Genomic DNA, 21,649 nt, shown 5'->3' with positions numbered 1-21,649 from the left:
ACACACATACCCACATACATATATATATACATACATGCAATATATATTTTGCCAGCAGAAACATCAGAGGCTACACACTCCAGGAAAAACAGACTCTAGAGAGTTTGTCCAGGCAAGTTGCTAAACAAACAAAACAAAAAAAGTAACAACTACCCCTCAATGGGAGGGGTAAGAATCCAGAATTGCTACAATATATTGTCTAAAATGTCCAATTTAAATACACACACAGACATTGTATATATCATATATATTTCTCATGTGCTATACAGGAAGAAAAAAAAACAGTTAATAAAAACTGTCTCTGAGGAACCCAGATGTTGGATTTAACAAAGACTTCAAAGCAGCTATTATAAATGTTTAAAGGACTAAAATCAGTTTAAATAAAGTATGACAGCAATGATTCATCAAATAAAGAATATCAGTAATATCGATGAATAAATTAAAATAAGTGGAAATTAAATAAATGAAAATAAAATAGATGGAAATTATAAGAACCAAGGGGAAATTCTGGAATTGAAAGTAAAACATGGGCCGAACATGGTGGCTCACGCCTGTAATCCCAGCACTTTGGGAGGCTGAGTTGGGCATATCACCTGAGGTCAGGAGTTGGAGACCAGCCAGGCCAACATGGTGAAACCCTGTCTGTACTAAAAATACACAAAAATTAGCCAGGTGTGGGGGCCAGGTGCCTGTAATCCCAGCTACTCGGGAGGCTGAGGCAGGAGAATCGCTTGAATCCGGGAAGCAGAGATTGCAGTCAGCCGAGATGTGCCACTGCACTCCAGCCTGAATGACAGAGCAAGACTCCATCTCAAAAAAATAAATAAAATAAAGTTAAACACCTGACTGGGTACAGTGGCTCATGCCTGTAATCCCAGCACTTTGGGAGGCTGAGGCGGGTGTGAGGTCAGGAGTTCAAGACCAGCCTGGCCAACATGGTGAAACCCCATCTCTACCAAAAATACAAAAAATTAGCCGGGAGTGTTGGCAGATGCCTGTAATCCCAGCTACTCAGGAGGCCGAGGCAGGAGAATCGCCTGTAATCTCAGCTACTCAGGAGACTGAGGCAGGAGAATTGCTTGAACCCAGGAGGCGGAGGTTGCGGTGAGCCGAGATCACACCACTGCACTCCAGCCTGGGCAAAAGAGTGAGACTCTGTCTCAATTTAATTAAAAAAAAAAAAAAAGTAAAACACCTGAAATGAACAATGCATTAGAGGGGCTCAATAGCATATTTGAGCTGACATAATCAGTGAACTTGAAGCTGGATTACAGTACAGATTTTCCAATCTGAAGAACAGAAGGAAAAAAGAATAAAACATGAGCAAAATGGTTGAAGCCCCAGAGGCCTTTGGTGTGCTTTGTGGGACACCACAAAGTTTATCAAGATATACACAATTGGAGTTGCAGAGAAAGAGGATAGAGAAAAGGGGGCAGAAAAAAAAAGTTGATGAAATATCATTCCAAAACAGTGGCAGTGTATAAACTCTTCAATAAATGATATGAAGACAATTGGCTATCCATTTGGGAAGAAATTAGAGAAAGCCTGTACCTCACAGAAAAAAACAAACAAACAAAAAAAACAGGTGAATTAAAGTTAGATGCTAAAAAAAAATTTGCAGAACTGAATATTTTCATAATCTTTAGATGGGAAGCTCTTCTTCCTAAGCAAGCCATAAAATCCTGAAACCATAAAGAAAAAATTAACAAATTTAAACCTATAAAAATGTTAAACTTTTATGTGATGAAAATACATCATAAGGGAAAAGATATTTGGGAGAACATATTTGCAACATGGGTAAAAATAGATAATATATAAATTGCTTCTACAAAATAATGCAGAAAAGACCAAAAATTATAAAAATGGTTGAAGTTATATCAACAGAAAATTCACAAAAGAAGAAATTTTAGGGGCTGGGTGTCGTGGCTCATACCTGTCATCCCAGCACTTTGGGAGGCTGAAGCAGGAGGATCACTTGAGGCCAGGAGTTCAAGAAGAAATTTTAATAGCAAATAAACATATAGAAAGATGCCTAGCTTCACTGGTAATCAGAGCAATGCAAACTTAAAATGAGGTTTTTCTCCTCATTAAACTGGCAAAAATCTAAAAAATGGTTAAGATCCATTGTTGGTTAAGATGAAGAGAAATGAGCACTTTCAAATACTACTGGTATGAAAGGCAATTTGACAATAACTACCAAAATTTAAAATATGAATACCAACAATTCCACTTTTAGGAACCTGTCTCAAAATTTTCACATAATATATCCAGGAGAAACTTCTAATTTTCTGATAGTAGGTGTATATTATCATGGTTCTCAGCATAGATGTTGACTTCTATTTTGGTGAAGTAGAACATAACTTTAATAATGCTCCCTTAGGATTCTGAGACAAAGTTGTTAGATTCAGACCAAAAAGTATGAATTCTTACTAACTTATTACAGATAGGTATAGTGCAGAGATACTGTATCAAGTACTTTACAAGAACAAATTAATCTAATCTTCATTATAATTTCATAAGGAAATTGAGGCAAGGAAGAGTTAGAGGGAAGGCCAAGGTAAATTGGTAAGTGGCTAAGTTGATGTTCACTCTTAACAGTGGGGTTCACTGTGAAATAAGAGTTCAGCAGGACTTGTTTCTCAAGACGCAGGTCACAGAGACCCCGCTGATAAAGTAGGATGTGGTAAAGAAGCCAGCTGAAGTCAGCCAGAATCAAGATGGTGACACTAATGATAATTCACCAGCACCATGACAATTTACAGATGCCATGGCAACTCCTAGAAGTTACTCTGTATGCTCTAAAAACAGAAGGAACCCTGGGTTCTGAGAATTCCCAGCCCCTCTCCTGTAAAACTCATGAATAATCCACTCCTTTTTTAGCATTTAATCAAGAAATAACCATTAAAATAGCCAAGCAGCAGCCCTTGGGGCTGTGTTACCTATGGGGTAACCACCCTTTTATTTCTTTACTTTCTTAATAAACTTGCTTTCACTTTACTCTCTGGGCTTCCTCTTGAATTCTTTCCTTTAGGAAGCCAAAACCCACCAGCCCTCCCAGGCCAAACCCCAATTTGGGGGTTCATCCTGCCACAGCTGTACAGTGTGGAGTCAAGGGGAACCCTTGGTCCTTTTCACTGAAAAATCAACTCAGAAAAGGCAGATTAATAGGAGAAAAGGCACACAGATTTATTTAACTTGTATACAGGGGAGGCTTCAGAATGAAGACCCAACCCCCTAGTAAGGTACAGAAGCTTATATACCATCTTGAGGTTATAGAAAGAATGCAGGCTCAGAGCATGACCACAACCAGGTTTTAATGGCAAGACATGTCATGGGGGAGAGAAAGAAGGAGGCTTGACTGGCAAAGGTGGTGGTGTTGTGTAGATGAAGCCTTACAGGTCATAACTCCTGGAGAGAATAGATGGTGAATTTCTTTTCAGACTTGTAAAGGTGTCAGACTCAATCTGTCCTAAATCTGGGAAAGGCCTAGAAAGAGAAGGGCTGGCTGCATTCAAGGAGATTCTCCACAGATGCAAAATTTCCCCACAAGAGACAGTTTTGCAAGGCCACTTCTGTTTGCTGGCCCCGCAGCAGCCATTTCAAACGATGTCAAAGAAATCTATTTTGGGATAAAACATTTTGATTTCCTTCAGCCACTTGCAGGGTCTTGTGCCGTCCTTTTGTCTGGGTGCATAGCTGTCCAGCAGCTCTAGCACTACCTGGAAGTTGAGGCATGGTCATGCAGAACTAAGGCCCCACCCAGGCCTGCTGAGTCAGAGCCTTCACTTCAGCAAGGTCCCCAGGGATTCCTTTGTCTGTTCATATTTAAGAAGCCCTGGTCTAAAGCATGAGACTCCAATCTCTGCTCTCCCATTTTCTTATCTGTAAAATGGTGATGACAGTCTTCACCACAAGAGGCTGTTGTGGGGATATTTTTATCCACATGTTCATTCTTTCAACAAATACTTTGCACCCAGCATATGCTAAGCACCTAGTGCAGAGAGGAAAACAGACAAAAAGTAATTTCCAGCCCTCATGTGGCTTACATTCTGGTGGGGAAAGACAGTAATAAGTAAAGCATATAGTTTATTACGTGATGGTAAATGCTCTGGAGAAAAATTTAAAAAGCAAGAGGATAAGGATTGGGGAAGGTTGTAATTTTAAACGGAGTGGTCAGGGACAGTTTCACAGAGACCCTTATTCAGAAGTTGCAGGGACCAAAGCTGTCTTACAGGAGTTTGCAATGAGAATTTCTTTGCCCATGAAGTCCTTGCCAAGTATGTGTCTTTTCTGAGAATTCTCTCCCCCTTGATTTTAGCCCTATTTGATTTCTGACCTTTGAAACGCCAGCCCCCATGCTGTCGTTGTGTGGGGTTCCGACTGGACATCCAGAGGTCTCCGTGTGTGTTCTCATTAGCTTTCACTCTGGGGGAGTTTTCTGCCACAATGTGAATCACTTATTTTGCTGGCAACAGCAGTTGACAGTGACACTGATTTTTAAAGCCTGCACATTTCACATCAGAAAAGTCCTGGATTTTATGACTTAGCTATGCTTAGAGGGTAATTGCAACGAGAAGTCTCCCCTGCAGCCAGCTTATTGGAGCTGAGACTTGTATAAGAGCCGGGCCTGGCACTTTAAACAGCCCAGCAAATAACCCAAGACGAAACTAAACAATGCACATTTTTATCTCTGCTGCTCTTCCTCATCATGAACACATGCTTCTTTTTTTCCTCGCCTTCACCCTTAATTTTTTTTGTGGAAATTCAAGGGTTGACTGTACCAAGCCAGCTCTCTGGGTGAGAGGTTCCTTCTAACAAGGATTAGAAACCCCTCTCATGTAGGAAGAGGTGGATTTGGGGGATTCTATGATCCAACCCTCTACCTTTGGACAGAATACAATCGAGATGTCTCCCCAGTACAACAGAACCGCTTTTCCAGCAAGTTCTCTTTGTTAAGCCGTTCTGGTATCCCTCGAATCCCTTGTTATGACTATCCACAATTCTCCATGCCCCATAACCTTTTCTTAGCTAAAATGAAAAACAATTGCCTAGTTCCCTCTTGTAGAGAAGTTGAGCTATTACCTTGACTTCCCCCTTCTCTTCCGAAAAAGATTACAATTCCTTTAAGTTTCTTTCCCGTCCTAGGGTGTCCTCTTTGCTCTCTCCATATTCTCCAAATAAAAATTCAAAACTGAGCAGCAAATCCCGTGCTTCTTCATCCAACCCCTCCTCATCCGAGTCATTATCACTCAGGAAGTAAGGACCTGGTTTACCATCTGAGAACTTTAGTCCTAATAATTTCTCTACACCAACTTCTAGTCCTAATAATTTATCTGTATAATGCTCAGAAACACTCCGAGATTCTCAGTAAAAAAAAAAAATCGAGGAAATCTTAATGGCCAAAGCCATGAGGTCCAAAACCCCGCGTTCCCTTCCACCCACCTTTCCAGGCCATTTTCTCCAATAGCCCCTCGTCCCTGACCTTGTCTTCCAGCCTCCCTGGACCATGAAGGCTGCTCAAGGCTCTCACTGTGCACTTCCCTGGGCCCCCTGCCCTTGCTAGTGACTTCTCCTCCCCGCTGGCTCTGGAAAGCTCACTCATCCTTCAAGACCCAGTTCATATGTCCTCTCTGTCAAGCCTTCCCAGATGCCTTCACAGATGGCCCTGCCTCAGGGCCTTTGCACCTGCCTCTCCTGAGAACACTGTTCCCTCCAATCTTTGCATAGCTGGCTCCTTCTCATTATGCAGATCTGAGCCCAGAGTTCACTTTCTCAATGAGTCTTCCCTGAACACTTTACCTAAAGTTGCAAACCCCCATTACTCTCTATCCCATTTGTATGTTGTTTTCTTCATAGCACTCGTCACTATGTGAAATTACTCTCTTATCGTCAGTCTTCTTCCACGAGATTAAAAACACCATGAGAGTAAAGGGCAAGGTCCTTATTTTCTGTGTATCCCTAGCATTTGGTGCCGAGACCATAGTGAGTGCTCAGACAAATGAAAGAAATGGCTGCTTCCACTCTGTTAGTGGCATCCTCAGACACACAGTCACCCCTTGTATCTCCTGGTGATTGGCTCCAGGACATCCCCCCATCTCTACTTGAGATCCCCCAGTAGGAATATTTTGACAAATTCCTTTAACCCATGGCAGAGGTTGCCTTAATTGCAATGTGAGAATAAGAAGGTGAAATTTTGAAATAAGAGATTGAAGCCGGGCGCGGTGGCTCAAGCCTGTAATCCCAGCACTTTGGGAGGCCGAGGCGGGCGGATCACGAGGTCAGGAGATCGAGACCATCCAGGCTAACACGGTGAAACCCCGTCTCTACTAAAAATACAAAAAATTAGCCGGGCGTGTTGGCGGGCGCCTGTAGTCCCAGCTACTTGGGAGGCTGAGGCAGGAGAATGGCTTGAACCTGGGAGGCGGAGCTTGCAGTGAGCCGAGATCGCGCCACTGCACTCCACCCTGGGGGACAGAGCAAGACTCCGTTTCAAAAAAAAAAAAAAAAAAAAAAGATTGAATTACTTATCAGAAACAAAGGCTTCTTAGAGCAAATTTAAACTCTACAGAATTTGGTCAAGGATTTGAACACATATTTCCTTCCCCCTCGGTTTCTCTCTCTCACGCAGACACTGCTGATCTCAGTAATGGCCCTAAACTTTCTTTTCTTTTTCTTATTCATTATCTTCTTTCTGCACATGTATGAATGCAAGCTGAATAGTCAAGTTCCTGAAATGGGTCAGGATTAGGTTTGCCTTAAATCTTTTTCTCAACAGAAGCCAAACACTTAAAAGAAGGGAGATGGCTGATTGAATTCTGGAACAAGAGTTACATTCCTAGGCTCTTGGTTAATTTGAGCTTGGCTGGAGGGAGAAAGCGTGTGTGCTTCTGTGCACAAGTTACACTCAACACACACCCTCTGGAAGGTGGGAGTAAGGTTCAGCCCCGGCTGTCCGTACACAGTGTGGTTCAGAGGCTGCCCTTTAACCTGTGTGGCCAGAGAATAAATCAAGCCAGCAGTGCTGTCTCCCTGCTGACTGAAGGCGCCCGGCCTTATCAAGGAGCCCAAATGTCTTGTGCTCACAGCTGCTATGACATCTGGAAGCATTAACACTTTGTTGCCAGCGTCTAGGCCGGTTGAATGCCGATGTGTAGGTGCCTGGTGTTTTCTGGTCTGCTGCATGAATAGGCGTTAAAAGTTGGTGGTGAGGAATCTGCTTAGTTCATTCCTTAAAAGCAACATGACACAGAGCCTTGCCATGGCAGGGGTGATGGGTTGTTACCAAAGTCGATAACAGGAAATCTGACTGAGGATAAACAGGGCTCATCAGCCATTGCCGAGAAACACATGGTTCTCATTTAAACTGCCAAGGACTAATTGTGTATGCTTCGGAAGCGCAAAAACAGGAAAATGCTTTTCTGACATACACCCCAAGTTTCTTCAGACCAAAAAGAACTGCCTCAACATTGTTAGACGCTGAGAAGTAATTATCTCCCTAGCTGTCAGGGAGCCAACCTCACTTACTTCTCTTTAATCTAAACCTATGACCTAAAGCATATTTCAGGCCTCCCATGAAGTCCTTGAAACTTGAGACTTAGTGAATGACACTGAGGTTTCACTTTTCACTGCTCTGGTGTATGTACTCTCAGAAAAGTAGTGGAAAAGGTTAGACAGATGGTGATGTAGAAATCATGGCATCCAGAAAATGAGTGTGATTTACCCTTTGATAAAAGGGAACTAATAAAGCAATATATGCAGGAAATGCAGAGACAACCCAGTGAATAGGTGTGCTGCTTTTGCCTTTAAGGGAAGATGGGTCCAAGTGCTAGAACCAGAATTTAAACAAGCAGATACAATTCCAAGGACCATGTTGTGTCTCATATGGGGGCTATTGACTCATTTATTACCCAAATCAACAGACCATTCTGCTTCCAAAATATTTCATTATCTGTGGAAGGAAAACATTTTTGGTATGCATGTCAAGTGCTCAGATAACATATTTATGTATCTCTTTTTCACTAAAGAGAATCTGACCGCATCTGGAAATTCTTTTGTGTCACTGCCTCTCTGAGACTACTTCCCATCTGTATCGCTTTAACTCCAGTAAAAGGCCATCCCCATGCCTGGGAAATGGGCTTCGTCTGGGGAACTTGTCTTTCTCTGATTACAAGTAAATTAATTAAAGGCCATCCCGTTTTACAGGACAGCCTGGTGGTGGTGGCCTGCACTCTTGACTTTCCAGCACGTTGGCCTGTCACACGCAAAGGAAGAGGGAGGAAGGGAGGATGCAGGGGCATTGTTTTAGCCAAACCCTAAAGCTGATGGAAATCAAATCCACTGGCTTTTATCATGAGAAGCGAAATTGTTCATGAAATAATGGCAGCCTCATACAGAAATCAAAACTCTGCAATGGATTATACTCAACCTTTCCTCTGAAACGTTGGTCTGGAGGCTTTGCCCCTTTATTTTCAGTTTCAGGTTTGATCTCAGACCTGACCTTTTCAGACCGCATACCACTTTTCACAGGGATGACTGCCTTAAGGGATGGGGAAAGGGTTAGAGAAAGCAAGTATTTTATTTAGAAGACAGTTTTCAGTTAGAAAGGGAGAAGACATCTAGAGTTAAAGTTACGATCTTTTCCTTTCTGTGCTTAAGTGATACTAGGTCATTCTTTAACTTCTTGCTCCTCCTGCTCCATCCCCAGCTCTGCAGGTTTGGAGTGGGCTGTCATGTGATTTTGTTTACCCATTTCAGTTCAAAGACAGAACTCTTTATTTGAACACTGAAGCTAGCAGGGACTGCCCAAAGCCAGAGCCCCTCATATTAGCCTAGCTTATGTTGTTGTGATCATCAGACTGTTTCTCCTTTTTGGATTTTTGTCTCTTATGTAAACACCATGGAACCACTAGCTACACAGAGGGGTAAATATCAGAAAATCCGAACTTGGTGCACTAATGAACACGGGGTCTCTTTTCACAAAGCAAAAGAACCCATCATTCTTCAGAAGGATCTCCCGAAGAATGCCACTGAAGACTCCTCATTACCTTCAAATGGGGTGATGCACACACGAGTAGCATGAAGTTAGGCATGTTCATATTAAGGAGCAATCTAAGATCATTATCGCTGTTTCTCTGGCCTTATATTAAATAGTGTCATTGCAATTGAAAAATTAGAGTAAATGAACAGAGCCTGTGAGCATCCACACTTTGTAGGTTATCCTGAGTCTGCATTATTACAGGGTCTTGAAATGAATGGCGATACATGAAAGTATTTGTCTAGGATTCATTAATATTATTATATTTTAGTCTTTGGTCAATATGAAGAAACACTCGATAGTAAATCATAGCAACATGATTTAACACGAGATATAATTTGAAGGGCTCTTTAAGGCTGGTAAGCAACCATAAATCATGGTTTGCATTTTTCTAGATGGATAATATGAAGCTATCTTATTTATCTTTCTAGAACTAGACATTTAGGTCAGGCTAATCAACCAGCTGGTATCATTTCTCAGTCATTGTATGCGTACTATCTTTATTTCAAACCCGGAAGTCCTAAAATTAATGTCATTGCAACCATTATAGTATGTGTTCAGCCTCCTGTGCCAGAATAGGGGCTGTCTTTTGATGCCTTGGTTCTCAGAGTAGGCAATGGGTAATTGAATTAGCAAAGTAGGCATTCAAAACATTCTCTGAGTTTTCAAACTCAAGGAGCGTGTGACTTCAGAGAAGCAGGCGATAAGTCAGGGGGTGGGTCATGTTTACCCGGTTGCCGTCAGCTGTTATTGGTGTAATACAATATGGAAAAGGGGCCCAGGGATGTAACAGAGAACATAAAGTCAGTGAATAACACAGAAACGTGAGTTAACAGGAAACACATGTTATTCTAAAATGAACCTAGGTCCCTTTTAATCCAAGCCAATTCAACAAACAGCGTTTAGATCATACCTTTTAGGATTTTTTTTTTTTTTTACCCAAAAACCACACTGTGGGATGACTCCAGCCGTGGCTCATGGGGAGCACTACTGTCATTCGGTTTGTTCCTCTGCTAATGTAATCTTCCATTTTCCTTTGATTGGTGATGCACGCATTCAAGGGGCATCAAGCCATGGACACTTTGGTAACCCTTCCTATCCTTGGAACCCCAGCCAGCTGATGGGGTTAGTACTGGTAGAATGGCAAACTGGTAGAGGCATCTATGCTTCTGCCTGTTAAAAATATACTAATAGGCCAGGCGCAGTGGCTCACACCTGTAATCCCAGCACTTTGGGAGGCCGAGGCGGACAGATCATCTGAGGTCAGGAGTTTGAGACCAGCCTGACCAACATGGTGAAACGCCATCTCTACTAAAAATACAAAATTAGCCGGGCATAGTGGCACACACCCATCATCCCAGCTACTCGGGAGGCTGAGGCAGGAGAATTGCTTGAACCCGGAAGGCAGAGGTTGTGGTGAGCCGAGATTGCACCATTGCACTCCAGCCTGAGCAACAAGAGCAAAACTCTGTCTCAAAAAAAAAAAAAAAAAAAAAAAAATGCTAAAAATACTACATACCAAAGCTGCAAATTATTTCTTTAATTTTGAGCGACGTTAATCCACATGATCTAAATCATACATTCTCAGACATTCTCCTGCTTCAAAGCTTTCCCTGGTTCCTATTACCTTCTAGGTAACTACCTCCACCCACGCCACGTGTAAGACTTGTCACATGCCCTCCTCTGTGTCCAGGCCCATCTCCCCTGCCTCAGTTCTGGCCACCTCTACCCAGCATTCATCCAGTGCTTGACCTGTGTTGAACTCCTCGGCTCTCTAGACTCAAGACTCAAGTTTGCCCCTCTATGCTTTTGCACATGCTGTTCTCTTCCTGGAATTCCTTTCTCCCTCCTCCCTTTACTCCTGAGAAGTTTTCTTTATCCTTTGAGATCCACCTGCAATGCCACTTCCTCTGAGTCAGATCATGAGAGGGGCTGACTTCTTGATGGAGGGAGAAATTTGTAGACAAGATTTATAATCTCATTAGGAGCTGTGCTCTGAGAGGCTGCAAATGGATAAACAGTGAGGTGGTGATCAGGTTGTGTTTGGGTTTCAGTATGTGGAATAGCGACTACGCAGCCTGGTGCAAGGAAGATGGAGTGGGACAGAGCATCCTGGCGGGGATTTTCGAGATGTGCTTCTCAGACATGACAGGTTACTTAACCTCTCTGGGCCTCAGTTTTCTCATCTGTAAAAAGGGGTGGAAATTAAGGAGAGCAGCAGTTAAAGCGTATCTGTCACATCCCTGATAAATGTCTCTGTGTTGCTGTTCTACCTGATTGAACCTCAAAAATGTCCCAGTTTAGAAAATAAATTATATGGTCATTCTTCTGAGAGTAGTACCCTCCACACATGGGTGCCGTAAGGATTCAGCATATGCCGTTCTCTAACATACTAACAGCACCTAATATTAGTATTATTTCCATTGATATCTGAACTCAGTATAGAGATGGGACCATAAGCAATTTCCCAGGGTGATGTGCTTGGAGCATGACACTTAGAAAAAAGATCAGAGGACTTTTCTGCCTCTTCAGTGTTCAAACCCAGGCACAGGGACTGTGTTTGGCTGCTTTGTTCTGGGGCCCTGTGGGAGGAAACCTGTGTCCTCTCTCTTGCTCTGAGTCAACAGACAACCCTTAGAAGTGCCTGATTGAGCCTTCAACATGGAAATGCCATTTCCTCCAAGCCGTTTATCAGACCACCTCAGCCTAGAAAGTAAAAGCTCTTGACTTCCCTTCTCCACCTGGGATCAGATGACGACAACATTTGAAACAAAGGGTCTGCTCTCTTTCTCAGTATCACACCTATGAAATCAGCCCTGATTCACACTTCAAACCCAGTACTTCATGAAGCAAGGTCTTGCCAGATCCCCTAGAGTGAACAGGGGATTCTTTATCCTCTCACAGGCCTGGCACCGTGGTGGCTTCTGACCATGACAGCTCCCTTCACTGAGGCTGACCCAGACTCTGCCACCAACTGATGGTCACTCCTTGGGCTCCTACAGCCAGGGTTCCTGACAGCTTCCCCAGTCACCACCATCTCATGGTTTCAGTTTGCACAACGTCCTCTTTGGGGTAAGGGGGAGGACAGATGTCAACAGAAAACCCTCAGTACCTGCCTTGGTAGAATACAGCCTTGTCACTGTGTCCTGCATCCTCCTGTGCTTGTTTGGGTGCCTGGTGAAGTCCTTTTGTTCAAATTCTAATAGCCGTGGACCTCTGCCAGCTCCCAGAGGCCCTGAGAGATAAGCAGCCATGTCATGAGAAGCATTTGGACTCTGGTAGCCTGGGAAATAAATGAGGACTGAGTGGGCAGAGAAGAGCAAGGGGGAGATGGCCACAGAGTTCTTAGCCAGCCAAGGAAATGACATTGTTGGTCATTGGCCGGGGATGCTTGGGTTGTCTGCAACACATGAAAAAAGCATCACGTCCCCTTGACTTTGAGCAAAGAGGGCGGTTAAAACCAAGTTGTGGGAGGATGGATAGTCAGTAATTGTTTATCTGTGTGATGAGATAAGGTAGCCCCGTGCTGTAATGAAAATACACAGACAGTTCATGAAGTGAGGAATTAGCAATTGAGGACAACCTGAGTGACTACGTAGGCCAACATCCTCATGTGTAGATGAGGAAATTGAGGCCCTGGAGACCCAAACTGGCACGGCTGGTAGCAGGCAGAGCTAGGGCTGAAGCCAGGACTATTGAGTATTCATCAAGACCCTCTGTACCACAGAACTCCTTCACTGGGGCCCAGATGTGACCTCGGACAAGTCGCTGAACTCGGGGACCTCTGTTTATCTGTCAGCTGAGGCCACAAGGACTGCATGATCTCGCAGCTGCCTTCCAGAAACAACATTCCAGAATGCTCTGTTCCCCCTTCCAGCCCAAGAGACTGTACAGAATAGGCGTCTTCTCAGTCAGCAGGCACTTTTATCTCCCATGGTCTAGGCAGGAATGATTTTTTTGCCACAGTGGTGGAAATGGGTCAGGCTGGAGAATGCTGAGGTTTCCAGGCTAGTGGTTTCTTCCTCTGACCACAGTAAGAGGAAAGGAAGCTTTCCCTCCACCTCTACTCTTCTGTGACTCCTGCCCCAGCCCCATCCTCACCTTCCACCTAAGAGGTAGTGCAGGAAAGTGGTGACAAGCAGATGTCTGCAGCTGTGTGACATGTGTCCCAGGCCAGTTCTGTGGCCTGCTACCTGGGGGGCCTCTGGTGGTCATTGGGCCTCCTGTTGCCTCTCAGCTTGCCTCCATCTGTAAAACGGGGACAGTAGGCCAGGCACTATGGCTCACACCTGTAATCTCAACACTTTGGGAGGCCGAGGCAGGTGGATCCCCTGAGGTCAGGGGTTCAAGACCAGCCTGACCAATATAATGAAACCCCATCTCTACTAAAAATACAAAAAAACTTAGCCAGGCATGGTAGTGTGCGCCTGTAATTCCAGCTACTGGGGAGGCTGAGGCAGAATTACCTGAACCCAGGAGGCAGAGGTTTCAGTGAGCCGAGATCGCACCACTGTACTACAGCCTGGGTAACAGAGCAAGACTCCATCTCAAAAAAAAAAAACAGAAAAATGTGGGGACAGTAATAGCACCTGCCTCACAGGGAACTGCTGTGAGGACTGAATGTGTGGAAAGCACTGAGAGCCTGGCATGCAGTAAGGGCCGTGCAAGTGTTAGGTACTATTGTCATGGCTGTCACATTGGTACCTGTTCAACACGGTTAGAGGACCGCCCCCTCCACCTTGATGACCCTGGGTAGGTACTGAGTTCCTGAGTTTTAGCTGAGGACTGAAGGTGCGACTGCAATAGGATTAGCTGGTCTGAATCAGACTTATGTAGCACCAGGCAACCTTCAATCTCCTTTTGAAAGGGGACCACCCTGAACCTTTCAGAAAAACGTTGCTTTCCCCGATTGAAGTGATTCCCACGTAACCACAGTCAGGAGCACAACTGGCCAAGATTTTCATTCACCGCAGACTCAGTCCTCATTTCCCTTTTCCAGATCCCACTAGGGGCGGATTAGGTGTCACACTGCATCACATCATGCCATCGCCATTACCCTGTTCACAGGCCACCCCAGAAACTCCTAGCAGGAGACAGAAACTAACTTCTGAGCTGTGACTCTGCCCCTTGGGGTTGACACTGAGGCTTAGGCTGTTTCTCACTTGCTTGCCCTGCCTTTCCCATCTCCCAGCCCCTCTCTGCTGGCGTCTTGTGGCCAGATGACAGTGCCAGCTCTTCACACCTGAAGCACATTAGCAATGCTGGCTGGGCTGGAGCTCTGCTCCCAAGCTTCCTCTCCCTGCCTAGAAACCTGAAGCACCGATGTGCAGAGCAAGGAGGAACTCTGCTCCCACGCCTGATTTTAATGAGGGATGGATGCATCCTGCAGGGCTCAGAGGCTGTGTTTCTCTAAACCCAGACCAAATGTGTTTGGGTGGCCAGGCCTCGTAATCTCAGCAGAGGAATGTGCGTGCCACAGGGCTGCAGAAAACAGTTTCCAGCAGTCTGTCAGCAGATGTCCACTCCAGAAGACAGACAGGGAATGTGGAGACCTACAGGCTTCGGAGTGAAAAAGTGATGGATATTAAGAGCACAACTACACACATTCGGATTCTCAAGCACCCAATAAACATAAATATTTTCCATCCACAATATACTATATATGCGTAAATATAGGGCAAGCCCCAAATAGCACATCCTCCATTTCCCTAATTAGATAAATTTAACCCTCTTTTTTTTTTGCCAACTTAATAGGAATCAGAACTATGATTGCCTTTGAGGTCGAGGGAGTGGGCAGTGGGAATTGACTGGCAAGGGACTGGTGGGAACTTTCTGGAGTGAGAGACAAGTTCTGTACTTTCATGGGGTGGTAGTTACTGGGTGACATAATTCATCAAACTGCACCCTTTAGATCTGTGGATTTTAATGCCTGTAAATTTATCTCAATAAAAAGAAGTTAGGAGAAATGAAAGAAATAATCAACTATCTGCTTATAATGTTTAACTTAATCATGTGGTTGGAAGCTTAAAATTTTGTAAGAATGATATATTAATCTATAATATTCTTCATTCTTATGTTTCACACAATAATTTTATCCAAATGTGCATCTTCTGAGATTGATGGGTATCATTTCTAAGCCACATTTTTAGTCAGCAGTTTACCAGAATATATCATCTACAATTTGCCTAATTTATTTGAAATGCAGAACTTCTTGAATCCATGTTGGTGCTGAAATTTGATTGGCACACGCCAACGCCCACTTGCATAGCACTGCAGCGGCTGTTTTCCTCATTTGTCTTGCAAGTGAATGTTCATGCTGCTCCCCATGTCAACAGCTTACGTATTGCTTTCTAAAATGGGCTTTCAAATATTTATTGCAACTTTCAACAATTGAACCCAAGGAATAATTACCAAATCTTCATTAAAGCTCATTGCCTCCTTCCCATTGTTTCTCTCTCCTGTCCTCTAAAATCATCCAAACCTGAGGTTGATTGAGATCATTTCAGGCTAGTGTGTTTTCCCCAAATGTTGTGGTTCAAATAAAATAATTGAGGCTGGGTGCAGTGGCTCATGCCTGTAATCCCAGTGCTTTGGAAGGCCAAGGCAGGCAGATTGCTTGAGCTCAGGAGTTCGAGACCAGCCTGGGTAATGTGGCAAAACTCTATCTCTACCAAAAAAAAAAAAAAAGAAAAGAAAGAAACCAGCAAAAAACAAAACAAAACAAAAAATAGCCATGTGTGGTGGCATGTGCCTATAGTCCCAGCTACTCAGGAGGCTGAGGAAGAAGGATCACCTGAGCCCAGGAGGCTGAAGCTGCAGTGAGCTAGACTACTATTCTTCAGCCTGGGAGACAGAGACCCTGTCTCTAAAAAAAAAAAAAAAACAAAATTTCCAAATTATTAGACACTTCTAAAGGACAATAAGTCCCAAACTGTGAGAAACTTCTATAGGCAACATCCTCTTTGCTAATAGTTTAACTTGAGGATATAAACCTTCACCTTATTTATTTTCAGACATGTATAGTAAATCCTGGAATGTATTCAGATCAAAGATAAAATAGAGATCAATTTAGCAAATTTTGGTGGTCTTGTTTTATAATTCATTATTAATAGATTAGCATTGGTAGCTTTAGTTTATTTGTGTAGCAAAAACTGACAAATAGAACCTAATTAAACTTAAGAGCTTCTACACAGCAAAAGAAACTATCAACAGAGTAAACAGACAACCTACAGAATGGAAGAAAATATTTGCAAACTATGCATCTGACAAAGGTCTAATATCTATCATCTGTAAGGAACTTAAATTTGCAAGAATAAAACAACTCCATTAAAAGGAGGGCAAAGGACATGAACAGACACTTTTCTAAAGAAGACATACCTGCAGACAACAAGCATGTGAAAAACTCAATATCACTGGTCATTACAGAAATGCAAATCAAAACCACAGTGAGATACCATCTCATACCAGTCAGAATGGCTATTATTCAAAAGTCAAAAATTGGCCCAGTGCGGTGGCTCATGCCTGTAATCCCAGCACTTTGGGAGGCCGAGGCAGGTGGATCACGAGGTCAGGAGATCGAGACCATCCTGGCTAACACGGTGAAACCCCATATCTACTAAAAATACAAAAAAAAAAAATTAGCCAGGCATGGTGGCAGGTGCCTGTAGTCCCAGCTACTCAGGAGGCTGAGGCAGGAGAATGGCTTGAACCCGGGAGGCAGAGCTTGCAATGAGCCGAGATCACGCCACTGCACTCCAGCCTGGGCAACAGTGCGAGACTCCAACTCAAAAAAAAAAAAACAAAGCAAAAGTCAAAAATCAGCAGATGCTGGAGAGGTTTTGGAGAAAAGAGAATGCTTATATACTGTTGGTGGGAGTATAAATTTGCTCAACCATTGTGGAAAGCAGTGCGGCTATTCCTCAAAGAGCTAAAAACAGAACTGCCAATTGACCCAGCATCCCATTACTGGGTATATATACCCAAATGAATATAAATCATTCTACCATAAAGGCACATGCACATGAATGTTCATTGCAGCACTAGTCACAATAGCAAAGACATGGAATCAACCTAAATACCCATCAAAAACAGATTGGATAAAGAAAATGTTGTACAGATACACCACAGAATACTATGCAGCCATAAAAAAGAATGAGATCATGCCCTTTGCAGGAACATGGATGGTGCTGGAGGCCATTATCCTTAGCAAACTAACACAGGAACAGAAAACCAAATATTGCATGATCTCAGTGGTAAGTGAGAGCTAAATTATGAGAACTCATGAACACAAAGAAGGGAACAACAGACACTGGAGTATACTTGAGAATGGAGGTTGGAAGGTGGGAGAGGAGTAGAAAAAATAACTATTGGGTAATAGGCGTAGTACCTGGGTGATGAAATAATCTGTACCAAAAACCTCCATGACACGAGTTTACCTATATAACACACCTGCACTTGTACTCCCAACCGTAAAATAAAAGTTAAAAAAAAAAAAGCAAAAAAAGTTTTTGTTCCCTACCATGAATAAAAAGTTGAAACATTCTTGAACAACTATATTTTACTCAAGGGCATTATACATAGGGCAATGTAACAGATGCCTGTGGTTAGCCATGGGATTGTAAGCACAATCCTAAATTATGAATTACTAATTATTAATTTTCTGGTTTGATCTCACATCCTGCCCAGTCTTCAGCTACAACCAGTGTGATATGATGATATATAAGGAAGACTTCATTTTCTCCAACAGTTCCTCAATTTAAACATCAAAAAGAGTGCTGTTCTTAAGGAAATCATCAAGAAAGACTAAGCACCATTGTTTTGTTTCTGATGTTGCTGTCACTGTCACTCAGCACCATTGCCGTTGCTGTCAGAAGCAAAATCAAATTACTCACCAAGAGCTCGGCAAGCATGCAGGTCCCCATCTGGCTCAGGGCAGAGACTGGTCAGTTATTTTTTTGGTAGCAAAACTCTGGCTTTAGAGTTGGACCGAGAGCAGTCCTGCTTGCTGCTCATTCCTTTTCTCTAGAAGGACCCCTAAGGAGTTTTACAGCACCCTGGGGGCTCTCTAGAATGGTTAAAAACCTCTGGCAGCAGATCATCCATCAGGCTTGGTCCCAAGTTCCAGACCTGGGTTCTTGACTCCATGACTTGGCCGGTGACCTAAGTTGAGTCTCATTTTCCTCATTCAGACCAGAATTGCTTGTAAGGATGTTCTTAAGTGTGCTTTCAAAACCATGGAGTGTAAGGCTTATTTTACTCCTTACGTCTTCCTATTTCCTAGTCACATCTCATTTGCATGTTATGTGCCATCTGATCAATTATTGGGGGACCTAAGATCCACATTTTCTATTATTTGGCCCCGTTGATGCTACAACTTCTGCCTTTCAGCTTTTCAGCGATTGTTCTCCACTTCAAAATGGACACAGAGGAAAGGTGAATTAGGGTTCTACCACTCCTGCCTCTACAATAAGAGGCTCCAGCATCATGATTCATTCTTGAGACTGACTCCTCTGACAGGCCTCTTTTCATTTGCAGGTGGGCCAAGAGAAGGGAAACTGCTCTTTCCAGAAAAACCCAACTCCCTGCATCATCCCTCAAGAACAAGAAAATATCTTCCACACAATATTTGCTTTTTTCACAAAGTCCGGAAGAAAAGTCTTGGTAAGGATTTGTTTAGTGGCTGGGGTAACACAGGTGGTCCTCACTCGGAAGACGCCAGTTTTCTATTTGATATTTATTATTTCCTAAATCTGGTTTTAATCAATTGACTTATAAAGGCACAGACTGTGGTCAACTCCTAATTTTCAGTCTGAGATTTCAATCAAAATGTTAAATTTACATTCCAAATCCTATTACCTGGAAAAGGGATAAATCTTTGCAAGCCACCAAGCACAAAGTAAAATGTTTCTTCAACTAGAATGAGTCTAAACAAGAGTGATTATTCTTGTGCAAACATTTTGGGAAACCGATAATCTACTAAAACAAAATGTGTGTATCCTATGACACAGCCATTCTACTCTTGAGTATATCCCCAAGAAAAATGAGTACTTGTGCCCCCCAGAAAAGACATGAAAAAGAATGCTCACAGAAATGTTAAAATAGCAGAAAGCTGAGAACAATGCAAATATCCATCAATAGGAGAATAAGTAAGCAATTGTGGTATATCCATACACTGGAATATTACACAGTAATGAAAAATAACAAACTACTGCTACATGAATGAATCTCACAGACAGAATATATTGAGTGGAAGAAGCTAGAGACAAAAGCCACATATTGTAATATTTCACGTATACAAAGTTCAGAAATAGTAAAAACTAATCGTGATGATAGAGGTCAGGAAAGTGGTTACTTTCAGAGGAATATGGATGGGATGGAGCATGAGAGAGCCTGCTTAGATGCTGGAAATGTCCTACATCCTAATCAGGGTGGTGGTCCTCCAGGTATAAACACATGTAAAAATTTATAAAGACAGGCTAGGCACGGTGGTTCATGCCTGTAATACCAGCACTTAGGGAGGCTGAGGAGGTGGATCACCTGAGGTCAGGAGTTTGAGACCAGCCTGGCCAACATGGTGAAACCCTGTATCTACTAAAAATACAAAAATTAGCCGGGCATGGTGGCAGGCGCCTGTAGTCCCAGCTACTCGGAGAGGCTGAGGCAGGAGAATGGCGTGAACCCGGGAGGCGGAGCTTGCAGTGAGCCGAGATTGCGCCACTGCACTCCAGCCTGGGCGACAGAGCGAGACTCCGTCTCAAAAAAAAAAAAAAAAAAGGCCGGGCGCGGTGGCTCACGCTTGTAATCCCAGCACTTTGGGAGGCCGAGGCGGGCGGATCACGAGGTCAGGAGATCGAGACCACAGTGAAACCCCGTCTCTACTAAAAATACAAAAAATTAGCCGGGCGTGGTGGCGGGCGCCTGTAGTCCCAGCTACTCGGAGAGGCTGAGGCAGGAGAATGGCGTGAACCCAGGAGGCCAAGCTTGCAGTGAGCCGAGATCGCGCCACTGCACTCCAGCCTGGGTGACAGAGCGAGACTCCATCTCAAAAAAAAAAAAAAAAATTAGCCGGGTGTGGTGGTGGGCACCTGTAATCCCAGCTACTTGGGAGGCTGAGGCAGGAGAATCACTGGAATCAGGGAGGCGGAGTTTGCAGTGAGCCAAGATTGTGCCACTGTACTCCAGCCTGTGTGACAGAGCAAGGCTTGTCTCAAAAAAAAAAAAAATTATAAAGACATACACTTCAGATTTGTTCTATTTACTATATTTGTTACACCTCCATTTTTAAAAAGTGAAGGTATTGAAAATGGAATGACAATGCTTTTCCAAAGCCTCCTTTTTTCATCTTTGGTTACATTTCTCTAAGCTCCTTATTTCAGCCCTGGCACATTTCACCTTTATCATTTCCTTTCTCATTCTTTTCTCCTGTTGAGAAGGATGACTGTTTGCCACTTGAAAGGTTGGGGTTTTTTTTTTTTTTTTACTTACATAGTGAGGATGATATTGTTTAAAGCCCTTAGACTTGTTAGATGTAGTGATACCTAGTGATTTTGTAGTTACGACTCTGTCTGGCTGAAAATTTTGCCCTATAGATGAAACATCATCAAGGTATGTATATGCATTTTGGAACCTATCATATAAAAAAGAAAACTTTTGTAACTTAAATTTGGGATTTATGTTTTTGGTTCTTTGTTTGTTTGTTTGTTTTGAGATGGAGTCTTGCTCTGTCGCCCAGGGTGGAGTGCAGTGGCGTGATCTCAGCTCACTGCAGCTTCTGCCTCTTGGGTTCATGCAATTCTCCTGCCTCAGCCTCCCCAGTAGCTGGGACTACAGGCACCCGCCACCACACCTGACTAATTTCTGTATTTTTTGTAGAGACAGGGTTTCACCATGTTGGCCAAACTGGTCTTGAACTCCTGATCTCAGGTGACCCCCCTTCCTCAGCCTCCCAAAGTGCTGGGATTACAGGTGTGAGCCACTGCACCCAGCCGAGACTTATGTCTCTATTGTAACTTTTGTGTTTCCTTGAGCAAGAGTCACATGACTTCTTAGCCCTGTCATTTACCCTACCTAATAAATAGGCATGAAAGTATATTTGCCACTACACAGGTGGAAATCACATAACGTAGGAAACGTGTCTGTGTTCAAAACTCATAAGAATGATTTCACAATGCAAAATTTAAGTGTGTGGGTTTAAAAAAAAAAATTATTTCTCTTTGTGAATTCATCCAATTCTTGGTAAGATAAAATTGTGAGTTGTTTTCTCCCAGTTGCTTGACTTAAAGTCGTGCTCTGGTTCCCACCGGGTAGGAAATCCCTTGAATGCCCTCTGGTGGCGAGAAGGAATGATTGCATCTTCTTGTGGATTTCCTCTGCCTGGAATTGCCTTAGTCACCAAGTTCATGGAGCCCACTACTCTATAAATTGTTGTGGATTTGTCTTTGTTCTTAATTCCATTGGAAATTTTTCTGACTTTTCTTCTCAGGACTGTGAAAAACCAGGAACTTCTTGCCTAACAGCACACTGTAACTTTAGTGCTCTTGCTAAAGAAGAAAGTCGTACTATAGACATTTACATGCTGCTGAACACAGAAATACTGAAAAAGGTAAGCCCTAATGA

At 43.2% G+C, this 21,649-nt stretch overlaps 1 protein-coding gene across 3 annotated transcripts in view; it reads left to right on the top strand.

The window, feature by feature from the left end:
• The window catches only part of ITGA9 (integrin subunit alpha 9), a 376,700-nt gene that overhangs the window by 307,699 nt on the left and 47,352 nt on the right, over positions 1 to 21,649 (top strand). For all 3 annotated transcript variants that reach the window (XM_055283188.2, XM_063612123.1, XM_055283178.2), the window contains 2 exons: positions 18,569 to 18,694; positions 21,516 to 21,635. In XM_055283188.2, coding sequence (XP_055139163.2) covers positions 18,569 to 18,694; positions 21,516 to 21,635 — 246 coding nt within the window. The remainder of the gene's footprint in view (positions 1 to 18,568; positions 18,695 to 21,515; positions 21,636 to 21,649) is intronic.

The sequence above is a fragment of the Symphalangus syndactylus genome, chromosome 1 (genome assembly GCF_028878055.3).
Source record: "Symphalangus syndactylus isolate Jambi chromosome 1, NHGRI_mSymSyn1-v2.1_pri, whole genome shotgun sequence".
Classification (NCBI taxonomy): domain Eukaryota; kingdom Metazoa; phylum Chordata; class Mammalia; order Primates; family Hylobatidae; genus Symphalangus; species Symphalangus syndactylus.
This window is presented reverse-complemented; position numbering and strand designations above follow the sequence as displayed.